This window comes from Syngnathus leptorhynchus, chromosome 11 (genome assembly GCF_054491065.1).
Source record: "Syngnathus leptorhynchus isolate UIUO chromosome 11, UIUO_Slep, whole genome shotgun sequence".
Taxonomy (NCBI): Eukaryota; Metazoa; Chordata; class Actinopteri; order Syngnathiformes; family Syngnathidae; genus Syngnathus; species Syngnathus leptorhynchus.
In genome coordinates, this window is record NC_141205.1 from 6,268,560 (window position 1) to 6,281,061 (window position 12,502).

Genomic DNA, 12,502 nt, shown 5'->3' on the forward strand with positions numbered 1-12,502 from the left:
GCTCCTCGGCAGCACAAAGACTCTGTTGTTGGGCCTCCCTCTTAGGCCTCTCTCATATTTTCTTTAAAGGTGCAGTGCGCCCCCAGGAATGCCACAGGGGGAACAGAGAGTTCGGTTTGGGGGTGGGGGTGAGGGGTTGGGCGTTTAGGAGGAGCTGGTTGTGTGTGTCTGTGCGTGTGCGTATGCGTTACAATGCTCCAGCTCACCCAAGTCACAGAGAGAAAAAGAGAGGGTGAAGATGAGAGATGATGAATGAGTGAGGAGGCCCAACAATGAGGAAGGTATTTTGCTTGGAAAGTGTAGCTGTATTCAAAGTTGTTTAGGGTCTTGAAATTTTAGCATGATTATATGTAGCATGATTTTCACTAAGGGTACAAAAACAAACAAAACATGTCTTGTACTAAAACGTCCTAAAGGTTAAAAAGACATTGCATTTGTGTGTATGCAATCGGCCCCATCCATGGCCTCTTAATAAGTCACCGAGCAGTGCGTCATTGTACTGTTTGCCAACACTAAAAGTGTAGACATATCCACTATAGAACTACAGCCAACTTGTGTTTACTCTTAACACCTACACAACTGTGGAATTTGGCAAATACAGACTCTATCTTCAAAAAATGTGTCATCTTTACTTCCTATTTTGTGTGGATATGTGAGTCAAGCAATACTTTATCTGGCAAATAATTATGGAAAGTATTATTTGTTTTTAATAATAATAATAATAATAATAATAATAATAATAATAATAGATTTTATAAATACCTCAATGCCCACAGTGGTGGTAAAATAGGACTTTAACTCACTTGACTTTTTTGTCTTGTGTTGCCTATCAAACTTTGACTTGTGAATAAGCGTCAGATATACGACCGCTTGAGTGAAATGAAAAGAAAATGAACAACTTCAGGCGCAACATACAAAAACTATAAAAGTATTTTTTTTATATAACACAATGCTATTTTTTTTCATTATTAAGAACATTTTGGGCCTGTGAAGTGAAAAGAAAATGAACAACTTCAGGTGTAACATACAAAAACTATAAAAGTATTATTGTATATAACACAATGCTATTTTTTTTCATTATTAAGCAACAGTTTGGGCCTGCTGGAACAGATTCATACCATGTCACTTCATTTCAATAGGGTAAATTGATTTGATATAGCTACAAGAAAAATTAGTCTGATATATTATTTTTATTTGATGTTTTTATTACCTAGTCACGGAATAAATGACACTTGTAAATCAAGGCAGCGCTACATTTAAGTTGCGGGGCATTTACATCAACCTCTACATAAATCCACTCTACCTTAATGCTGTTTGAATATCCAATTTTTTTTGGGTTGTAATCATCACATGCTTTCTAGAAAGGCACCCATGAATAGAGGCGTAGAAGAGGAGACAGGCATCAGCTCTGCTCTGTTCGAGCGTTTATGAAAGCCATAAATGCTTCTTTAATATAGTGGTAATCAGGGTGGTAATTTGGGTGGAATTGTCCTTTATTGTTGCCAGACATGGCTTCCCAACTCCTGCCAACACACACGCATAGACACACATCGAGACAAAAAGCGCACAGCCGCTCTCGGGCAGACATGGTGTTCAAGGCCTAATTCACACCACATGCCAACAAACTGGGCGGTTGTGTGTATATGTGTCTGTGTGTCTGTGCTTGTTTTAATGCTGAGGTCAAACCAGTAAATGGGAGGGGGTTCCCGAGATTTTGCTTCAAGTGTTAAAATTCATGCGTGTGTGTACGTATACAGGCGCGTCCACGGCCACATCTGTGTATGTGTGTTTTAATTGCGGTCTCAGCAAAAGTCGCAAGTGCGCTCCATCCAGATGGTTTCCATCATGGTGACTGCACAGAGCATTTCTGTCTCTTTCAGCTTGCCTCTAATCTCTCACTCTGTTTTTGCAATTAGACCTTACTTAATGTGCCAGAGTGTCTAATTTGACAATTCATTAAATAGGTGACATTATACAGTAACTCTCTGCTGCACTCTTTCACCAAAACATTCTTCTCCCTCTCGTTGTCAAATTGGAACTCATTTTTGGCCGCGGGCGCTTTGCCTACGCCGAAGAACATCCCGAATCGCCGCGGCGGTTAATTTGCGGCGTCGGCGCGTGCACACGCAGACTTTCATAAATCAATATTTACTAAGCAACCTTTCCCCTTTGAGTCAGAGGAAGCAAATGTGCATCCTGCTGTCTCCCCTAGCTAACCCTCCATCACGAGGTTTGTTTGTGTCTGTGTGTGTGCGCGCAGCTCTCGTGTTTTGAAATGGGTGTTTTCTTGTTTTGTTTTCTGCACGGTTCAGACATTCCTGCAAAAAGACCTTTGCCTCTGGAACAGATTTATCTTGACAATAGCACGTTATAGGAAAATTTGAACACTACAAATGGCCACATTTATGATAATGTGAATACTTGCTTGTGGACAAATAGGTTGGGGAAAAGAAGTTGGTGTTTGGAGGTTTGACTGGACATCACTGCAGGGCAGGGAGGTGGAAGAGGAGGAATCGTGGCGAGTCGCATGGCTCTTCAATGTGCATCGGGGTCGCCTTACATCACTCTGACATATAAACACTTTGCAAGTGACACACATGACCATATCCTGACACACTTCTGCCTCAGAGGATGTGGACAACCCAATTGGAACAGCGAGACACCAGAAGAGGAGGAGGGGGGGGGTGCAAGAGAGAGTGAGACAGTCCCAAATATTGGAAATAGGACATTTGTAATGAGTTTGGAGGATATAAGCCACTTCAAGACAGAGTCGACTGCGTCATAGAACGGACCCGTTGGTATTAGATTGCATTTTCTTATGGCGGAGGTTTTGGTTTGTATACATGGATACGCTTTAAAAAATACTAGATTACAACATCACGTGCGAATGAATTACAAAAGCCGAATGGTATGCCCTTAAAACATTCAACCTTTATGCGCCACCATTTATTCCCATGTGTACATGTTGCCATCATGTCTGCTCTCCTTCTTGCAGGCTCTTCAGGCAGCCAGACAGTTCCTCCTCCAGCAGGCCTCTGGACTCAACTCCCCCGGCAGCAACGAGGTCAAACAGAGCCCCGTGCAGGTCAGAACATACTTGGACACACTCACTAGCACACAGATGTGCAGAGGTCTGTGTCCATGTCAACTACACAGTGTGATATAGGCGCATATCTTTCCTTCCTTATTGCTCGGGCTTCCTCCTTTTTATCACCTTTGTCACATTGGGGCAGTTTGATTTGTAGCCATCATTCACATTAAGTGAAGAGACAGCAGTTAAAAGTAGGAAAATGTCATAGAAAAAAGTATAAAAATTGAAAGAAAAAAACCCATTATCATCAAACTTAAATGCATTTGAATTTCATATCGTAAATGTTTGTCATTGTTTTTCCGCAAATTAATCCACATGATGATATTAAATGAAATCCTCGTCAGGTAAAAGTATCAATACAATAAAATACACAGAGCCAATCATGCTTTGTATCTGAATCAGAACATGAAAATAATGTTATTCAAAATATAATATTTTCTGTCGTTCAGTCACAAAAGGGATGTCAATAACCTGAAATGACACTTTTGGATAAAAAAACATTGATGGAACCCACGTTGACTTGACCTGCCTCATGTGCACATTCTGATGTGGGGTGTTACCTTCCACTTCCTTCCCTCGCTTTTTCTCCTAACACACACACACACACACACACACACACACACACACACACACACACACACACACACACACACACACACACACACACACACACACACACACACACACTAAAATCCCCTCCTCCCCTCCTCCCCTCTCTCCATCTCTGTCTTGTTTGTCTTGTTTGTTGGTGCCTGGCCTGTTAGCCTCCCTGCACTATCCAGGGCACCCGAGCTACATCTCTGTTGTCTCAGCTGTCAGCTCAAATGGTCACACACATCCTGCCAATGCACTCTAGGATGTGTGTTGGCAGGGTATGTGTGTGTGTGTATGTGTGTATCCTTAGTGAGCAAAAACAAGGTACATAAAAAAATGGCGCTATTTACTAGGCACCACAGCAAACTGGACTTCCAAGGTTGTAATTTGTTTGAGGCGTGGTTTTTGTAAACAGACAAACCCTGGGAAAAATGTTTTTTTTTTGCATTCAGCCATCCGGTAAGTTTGAATGTACTTGCAAATACATTCAAACGTATTTACCAGTCAAACAATTGCAGTTCCACACTTGCGTCAAATGCCTGTAAATTAAATTGTATCAGGGTGGCCAGGCACAAAATGGCCGCCCTCACGTTGTTCCTGGGGTGCTCTCTCACATGCAAATGAGTGTCAGACAATAATTAGATCTTTAGGAGCCTGATAATTAGATCCCCCCCCTTCTCTCAGAGGGACAGAGAAAGGGGGGAAGACTTCTTGTGTCTTGACTTCTCTGAAGTCGTGGTTTATGCTGACAACAACTCTAATATAAGCCCCCCACCCCTTAGATGTGGCCCCCACCCATTCTTCATCACATTTCTCCTCTTTTTCTTCATTTGTAATGGAAGGGAGGACCTGGACTGCAAGCGAAAGAAACTCACAAAGATCCTATCTGCTCTATGATTGGTTGTTCTGAGATGGTCTTTGTGTTTGACTGCTTGTGTGAGATATTATCAATCCACTCGGCGCGTGCGTGCGTGCACGCGCGTGTCACTGTCTTGTGTCACAGCCACGAGGAACTTGACAATAGCTTACGTCTCTCGACAGGCAATTGCGAGAACAATTGATGGTGTCCGACGGAAGTGCGGTCCAAGTACAATAGTGTGATTTCAGGTTTGAAGAGGATTAGATTAAATTAATAATACAATCAACGCATTGTATGATTGTGCTGCCAGTTTGGATGCAGACTTTGCTCTATTAGTCATCATTTAAGACACTTGTAGTCATTGTGTTAAGAAATGACAAGTTTGAAATGCTGACGCAGCTTAATAACATATCACGGCATTGTGGTTGGACTTAAGTGTCGCTGTTATCGTAATTGCCGGTGGCACGGGCCCAATTGGCCGACACAGTAGCAACTGGCGGCATGATGCTTGGCGCTCGCTCATATGGCGGGTGCACATATACCCACTTGGCACGGCTCGCCGGGGCACACTTAACACGCCGCCACTTGGCATGCACACATACAGATTAGCGCGTGTGTTTGGCGGCGGCCCATACGTGTGTAATTGAATAGCGAGGTGTCCTGTTTTCATGTATTATTTAATTAGGAGAAAATGTGAAAACACTCATTAGAGGAATGTTAATGAATTGTGCTCTGAAGAGGCCTGGAACCAGCACAGCAGGTTGTGAGGAAGTGAATCATGTTTGTCCAAAGCTAAGATTTAACTTTTTTTCTGATCATCTGTGATGCTCCCGCTTCGCACCGATGCACATGTGTGAGAAACTCAAGCACACATTGTTGGATAGTCTTTATAGTAACCAACAAAAGTATGTGAAAAGATGAGTGCTTTGCCTCTCAGAGTGGGACTCAAGCAGCCCTTCTTTCCCTTCTTTCCCATTATTTCCTTTTAAAGTGTTTTTCCCAAAGCACTCCTTTTGTCCACTCACTGAAAGTGTTTAGTCGACAGTTTCTCTCATTTGATGTTCGGGGGGAATTGCAAGGGTGTGCGTCTGCGTCAGACAGGCGGGGACAGAACAAAGCTGGGGGTGTGCGGGGTCCTGACAGTTTGTGGGAAGAAGTTGGGATCGGACTCGGCTCTGGCCGGGATGAAGTTGAAGGGTCTGCTTGTGAGCGCTGGAGTGTGAAACTCTTATTTTGTGATTTGAAACATGAGTGAAATCAATAATGAAATATGGTCAATAACAGCCACTCCTCACACTTCCCAACCAAGCGGCCCAAGTGTGTGTGTTTGCCTGTGTGTGTTTCTGGAGCTGTGTTGTCATTTTTATTCTGAGGCACTGGGGCGTTAGATGGACGGTAGGGGAGGGGAAGGGAGGGAGGGGGAGTGGCTCGATTTTCCACTTGAACTTGATGCTCTGTCACTATCCTCTGAAGTTTCTTTGATTTTCATTTTGCCCGTGCCGTGTCAAGGAGACTATTTGGCACGAGTGCGTGTCTACATGTGTACGACCAGAGCGTAGCGTTCACCTCCCAGCTCGTTAATAGGCCGCTGGAGCTCCTTGCACCCCTCCCCTATCTGTTCATCCATGTGATCTACTCATCCACCATCTTCAAGTTCTTTGTTGCTCTCAGTGGTCTTCCTATAGAAAGTCTTTCACACCTGTGTGTCTTTTAATAGTGACAGATGCGGCATATTTTATTAGGACTATGTGAAAGCTAAATAATAACTCACATGACATCGTGTGACACATACCTGCTACCTATGAGCAATATGCCAATTCAAGAGAACTATCGCCAACATGTAAAAGTTTCTCGGGATATTTCTTCTAACCCCCCGACATAATATGCACAATTTTATGCACTTTGAACTATCATTATTACTTATCCTAATTAAACAGTATCCTCCTTGGGGATACTTATTTGGCTTTCCGCCAGTATGAGTTGTGTCCTCCTGAGGGAAATACAATTTCGGTATCCGAGGAGGCGGGATGATCAGAACATCCGTGACTCTGCTCACCTTAACTTTGCTCATCAGTCTCCCCCTCCCCAGACTAATGTGGCCCCTGGCCCCAGTGTGGATTAGTGAGTAGGGGTACTCACCGCACACAATGGAAGGCTTTTTAATTCCAGCAGCGGTCTGACCCTGAGCTCCAAACACTCTTTACACAGTAGGAACTACTTCAGTTACTTCTCCCCCCCTCATCGCCTTTCTACTTCAGTCCGCTCTTGTAGAGCCCTTTTTGCTTTCAAAAAGCTTGTCACCCCTCCACACCCTCCTCTTATAACCTAGCGAGAGGGGTGGGGGGACAGGTTGTTTACCTGGGGAAGGATAGCTTTTGTAGAAACAAGTCCAAGTTCAAAAAGAAACATGGAGCTTCAGCACACAGCTTTGTGTGGAGACTTGATTTGGAACAGGGGCAACCCCCCCCCTTCCCTTGCGAGTATCCCCTCCGTGACAGAGGAGGGTCATGCATGCATGCAAACAACACAAGATTCCATGTTGTATGCACAAGTCAGGCTTTCAGGGACATCAAGGTTTGTGTGTGACAGCGAGAGTAACAGAGAGGGGAGAGGTGGTAATGCTCGGTGACAGGGATAAACAGCATTGCTGGGGGGCAGGGTGGGGAGGGGGGGACTCCTAGCAGGGGAGCAAGAGGGGAAGGAGGAGGTGTGTGTCAGCCTCTTTCTTCCTCCCCCCCTTGTCATTTTTTCAATTATCCCTCTCTCCTATGTGCCCCTGTAGACCCAGAGGCAAGGTGCACATCATTTAGAGTGAGCGCCTGTTTGGATGGTGATTATGGCACCTCTACTTGCTTGACTCAGATTTCCCTCTTATTATTATTTCTTTTTGCATTTTGATGCATTCAATAGCTGCGATGTAGACAACCGTCTAATTGAATAGATAACTTTTATTACATTTGCCTCACTTTTGGTGCAAGCAGCAGAAAGTTCAGTTCACATGAATGACCACAAATTTGTGCCCTGACTGACTTGCAACAAGTCCAGAGTGCAAGAAGGCTAGGATAGGCTCAGTGGACCCATTTGGCAGAGTTGAGCTTTTGGGTGTTTGTTAATACGTCCAAGAAACCGCAATTAGATGAAAGGTGAAGACGATATCCAAAGTTCAGCCCTTCCTAGGAGATATTGCAGCCTGTCTGTATATAAACACTGCTTTTTAATATCAGACGGTCGTCCTCGCCAACTTCCGAGGTTTCATCTGAGATGTAAAGCGGGGCTTTCCCTCATTCTTGTTTGAATGGAAAGTCATCAAGGGAGAAGAGGAGAGAAGGATGGATCCCTCATTGAAATGCAAGCAACATCCCCCCTTTTCTCCTCTCTCCTCTGGGGACTCCCTGCCTTTCTCCTCCTTTCTGTTTCCCATCTTTCAGACGCTCCCTCTCTTCCTTTGTTAATCAGTTAAACTCCCTCTTCAAACAACCCCTCTAATTACTCCTCCACTCTCTGTAAACGACAGGGCTGTCTCTTGCATCTCGTCTCCATCTCTCCCTCGCTGCCCCCCCCGCCCCTTCCCCAGCTCCCGCTCGCTACGGCAGGGGTTGACCTCTGTCAGCCACCAGTCGGCCCTCAGCCGTGTGCTCCTGTGCACGTGGATGACTGATTCCTGCATGTTAATGAAAGGCGCAAATCACTATGGTGTTTTTATCTCTGTGTTGGCACAGTCACATGACTACAATTTACCGTTGGGGGAAAAAAAGCTCGTCTCTAACATATAATCAAACTAAATGAAAAAAAAAGATAAGATGATGTTCCTCATTGAGTGCCTGTTGGTTGCACTTTGTTTTACTTGATGAGGGATTTCTTCATTTTTCAGCCCTCATTTTGTCCCACTGCCACCCAGCCCCACCTTTCTGGCACTAATCTACACACACATCTCCCTCTTTTAAATTAACACACAACAAGAAAAAGGCAGGGGGGCAGAAAGGGGGGAAAATTAAATGCATTTAATAAACGGCTGACTTCAAATCGCCCAGCTTTTCAGCCTCCCCCTATTCAACAGCCCCAATGAAAGGGAAGAAATCATTCAGTGGGAGAGACAAAGCCGAATGAAAATATAATTCTGCATTGTGAGGCGCTTTTGTCCCGGCCCGTCAAATTGTTAATGGCAGGGCTTTTGTTTTGAGTCGTCGCTTACCGCCTGGCGGTGTCGTATGGCGGTGGCATCGCGTGGCCCCGTAATCACCACGCTTTGTGATATTAGATTATAGGGGCAATTAATGGCATCAAACCGTAACTGCTCAGCATTCAGGTTGTCACACACGCATTCAGTCTTCTGTACATCATCACACATGACTTTCGTATATCAGTACCATTAGCCAGCATGGGGAAAAGGTGCAATAATTATTATGAAAAAGTCAATGGCGGTGTGTATAAAATACAATGTAGGAGTTGTCAACATGAAAGAAAAGGATGCGCAAGAGCAATTAATTACAGCTTTTCATTTGGCAGCCTCCAATGACAAGACCCGGCGGAGGAGGCGCGCTGGCATGATGCCAAGTGGCGGCCAACATGGCTTCTACCTTGCTCCCCCCCACCTCTCCTTCTGCGCATTTTACTTTTCCAACTGCCACCGCCCCCAGCCCTCCGTTATTAATGCCGCCTGCCTCTGAGCTCAATCACAAATTTCCCAACACAGCTTATTCATGATTCCACCAAGATGAGTTCAGCTCTGCATGTGACCTACAGGAACAAACCAAAAAAAAAAAAAACTGCCCATACTGGTGAGTTAAGGCTCCCAAGAAATGGGTTGATAGGTTAATTAATGCTGGTACTTCATGTCAGGCTGAGTATGTAATGTCATGCAAGTGTAAAAAGAAGTCAAACACAGGAAGGGTTAAAAAAAAAAAAAAGGCAAAATAAACTCTCCCTTAACTTGAATGTCACATCACACTTTATGGGGTCACATAATGTTATGATTCTATTATGATTCTATCCAAAAAGTCCAAAGCAGCTCTTCACCGATCTGGCATTCTCGTGACCGATGAACTGTTTGACTGTGATGGTGACAAATAATTCTCCGCGGAGTGGATGTAGATAAATGGCCAGTTTGTGAGGCGATAAGTCATGCTTGTATTTCTCTATTAAAGCGCCTTCACTGCTTAACAGGCAGGATTATTTGTATTGCTAAGGCAGCAGTATAGTTTATTGACGTGTAGGCAGTGAAGAAAACGTGATTCATCCCTCAGCCTGTTAGGAGAGACTCGACATCCATTTTGGCAGTCACTAAAATCTGATTTGTCTTTATTTCCCTTAATTGTTTCCGCTATCATCTGTCTTTTCATTTAATATGTAAAGCTGTTTTTTTACACGTTAATTTAGCATCTCTGCTCAGCCCTCATGTCTGACTGAATTATGTGATTAGTTTTTTTTTTCAGTTGTAATCAGATCAGCAACTCTGCCTATTTCTGTGTACATTTGCACGCTGCTTTTTCTCCTTGCTGTGTCTGTCTGATGAGATACGCATCTCACGATGACAACTGAGATGTTGTTGCATGTCTTTCCACAGCCAAGCTTGAATATGCGGGAAGTAAATTGCAAGCAACCGTAATCATGTGTTTATGGCAGGAGATAAGATGTATTTATTATTTTGGAGATGAAGATTGCCTATCGGAGCATGTATATCTGCTGCTGTCCCATGAATTGTCTCAATTATTTTCAACAACGTCAGCGCAGTGAAGGAACGTGTCAAGAAAATATGCGTGAAGTGATGACTTTATTAGACTTTGTGTTATCTAGAACCCACCTTTTGTATTTTTTCTTCCTGTCTCAATTTAGAATATTTATTTTATATTTCATACTAAGTGTTGTTCTTTATTGTCTGACACGCTGACTAGCATATTTTTTGTTTTTACTGGCGTATGGGGCAGTTACGGTTCAGCCCCGTAAACTCTGCCCAGCAACAAGTCTAAATTGTGTTTTACTCGTAAATGTTGTCATAAATGAATTATTTCTGTTTTTGTTTTACTTATTACACTTCCATTAAAGGTGACATTGGAGTACCTTTTTTAAAACTTTAAGTACATTTTAGCAAATTAGCTTGTTAGCTTATAAGACAGACAGACATCCTATGAGGAAAATTTAATAATGATTTAGGATCACGTAAAATTATAGCTTTGATTGTGTTGTCCTACTTTGATAAAATAATCAACTTTTGAATGTGTTTATTATGTTCCTGTAGGTCCCTGTATCCATGGCTATGATGAGCCCCCAGATGATCACTCCGCAGCAGATGCAACAGATCTTGTCGCCCCCTCAGCTCCAGGCCCTGCTGCAGCAACAGCAGGCCCTCATGCTTCAGCAGGTGAAACACATGCGCCAAAGTGCACAAACACACACACACGCACAGGTGGTGTCTGGTTGGACTCACCCCCACAGCAACATGTTTAGATGTGTCTGATGTTTCATTGTGCACTGAGACAAACTTGGTGTGCTTGCATCTCATTTCATGCTGTGAGATCATGGAGGGTAAACAAAGGCAAACATTCTGACTCATGCACATTTTTTTTCAAGTTGCTCCTCTTTAATATTATTACTACTGTGGATGATGTTATTATAACTAAGCATGACCCCACCTGTAGGCACACACATGCAGTAACTATTTTAAGAATGCCTCATGTATTCAGTGCTGCCATGACAACAGCCAGCAAACAAATAAACACTACTCATCTGCAAAAGATCTCTCAAAAATTCAGACACAAGATGTGAGTTGTGATTCAGAAGTGTTTGTGCCAATGGAGCGGCGCAGTAAGCCCTCCATTTACAATCTTATCGGATCGTTCACTGTAATATCCTTCATCTGCATCATTTTCAGTTGCTAAAGGACATCTACAAATCACATGATTTGTGAGCATAATGGTGGCCAAGAACCTTCTCCCCTCGTCTCTGACAGAGAAGTCAGGCTAATAAAACCATCACGTTTAACATCATTTTCCCCCTTAATTAACCGCAGCATGGACTTGCTTCGAATCTATATCTGCAAGCTAGCACTTTGGCGCCGACTGACACACACACACAGAACGAGACAATCAGCTGACATATCACTCAACAGAGCGTTAAATTTCATAACCCCGTGGCAATACAGCAATGTATAAAAGTGGTTTACGGTCCACTACCACATCATATTTGTGTGTATATGTGTGTAAATTAACCTTTAAATTTCTACATCGCTACAACTGCTCTGCTGGTTTGTTCACGAAGGCAAGGTCATGGTAATAGTCTGAAGAGGTGAGTGCCTCACTTCCATACTCTTAATGCATAGAGCCACTGAATCAAATCATTAAAATACCTTAATTATCACTTAATTATTCCCTCAACTCACCATTCGGCAGTCGAGTGAGTGCGTGCGTGCGTGCGCTTGCGTGTGCATTTGCATGTGTGACGAGGAGAGGCATCAGGACTAGTGAGGCAGAAAAGAGATATTAACCCTGCCTGAGGAACAATAAAAGAGCGGCAAGAAAGAAAGAATGAAAAGTACTGCGTCTTCCAAGCAAGCAAATTAAAGATAAGAACGTACGTCATTGTTGAAATGCAAAGTAAATTATGCTAAATTCAAGCTATGGCCGGGATAAGACCCAAACTGGGAAATGTAAAAATGGCGTATTGCACACAAAAGGAGAATTACGGTTAGTATGTGCACCGGTGTCTAGTCGGCCGCATGGTGGGTCAGACGTATGAGAGACGGACGGCGGCAACTGCCGCTCTGTGAAGTCATTCTCTTGTGAGAAGCCTCTTTGAACATTTGATGCACCATGAAACAAAGACAAACTGCAGAGGCGATCTCAAGAGGATAACCTCCCTTGCACACTTAAGCGCACACTGTGGTCAGACTTTCTCTGCTCGCCTGGTGTGCGAGATTGTAATCTTAATGGAGCGGCCTGCCTAAATGACTGATTACTAACACA

General features: G+C 43.6%; 1 protein-coding gene across 8 annotated transcripts in view; it reads left to right on the forward strand.

Moving 5' to 3' along the window:
* Positions 1–12,502, forward strand: part of foxp4 (forkhead box P4) — a 139,902-nt gene that overhangs the window by 104,677 nt on the left and 22,723 nt on the right. For all 8 annotated transcript variants that reach the window (XM_085923456.1, XM_085923455.1, XM_085923459.1 and 5 more), the window contains 2 exons: positions 2,996–3,085; positions 10,780–10,902. In XM_085923456.1, coding sequence (XP_085779582.1) covers positions 2,996–3,085; positions 10,780–10,902 — 213 coding nt within the window. The remainder of the gene's footprint in view (positions 1–2,995; positions 3,086–10,779; positions 10,903–12,502) is intronic.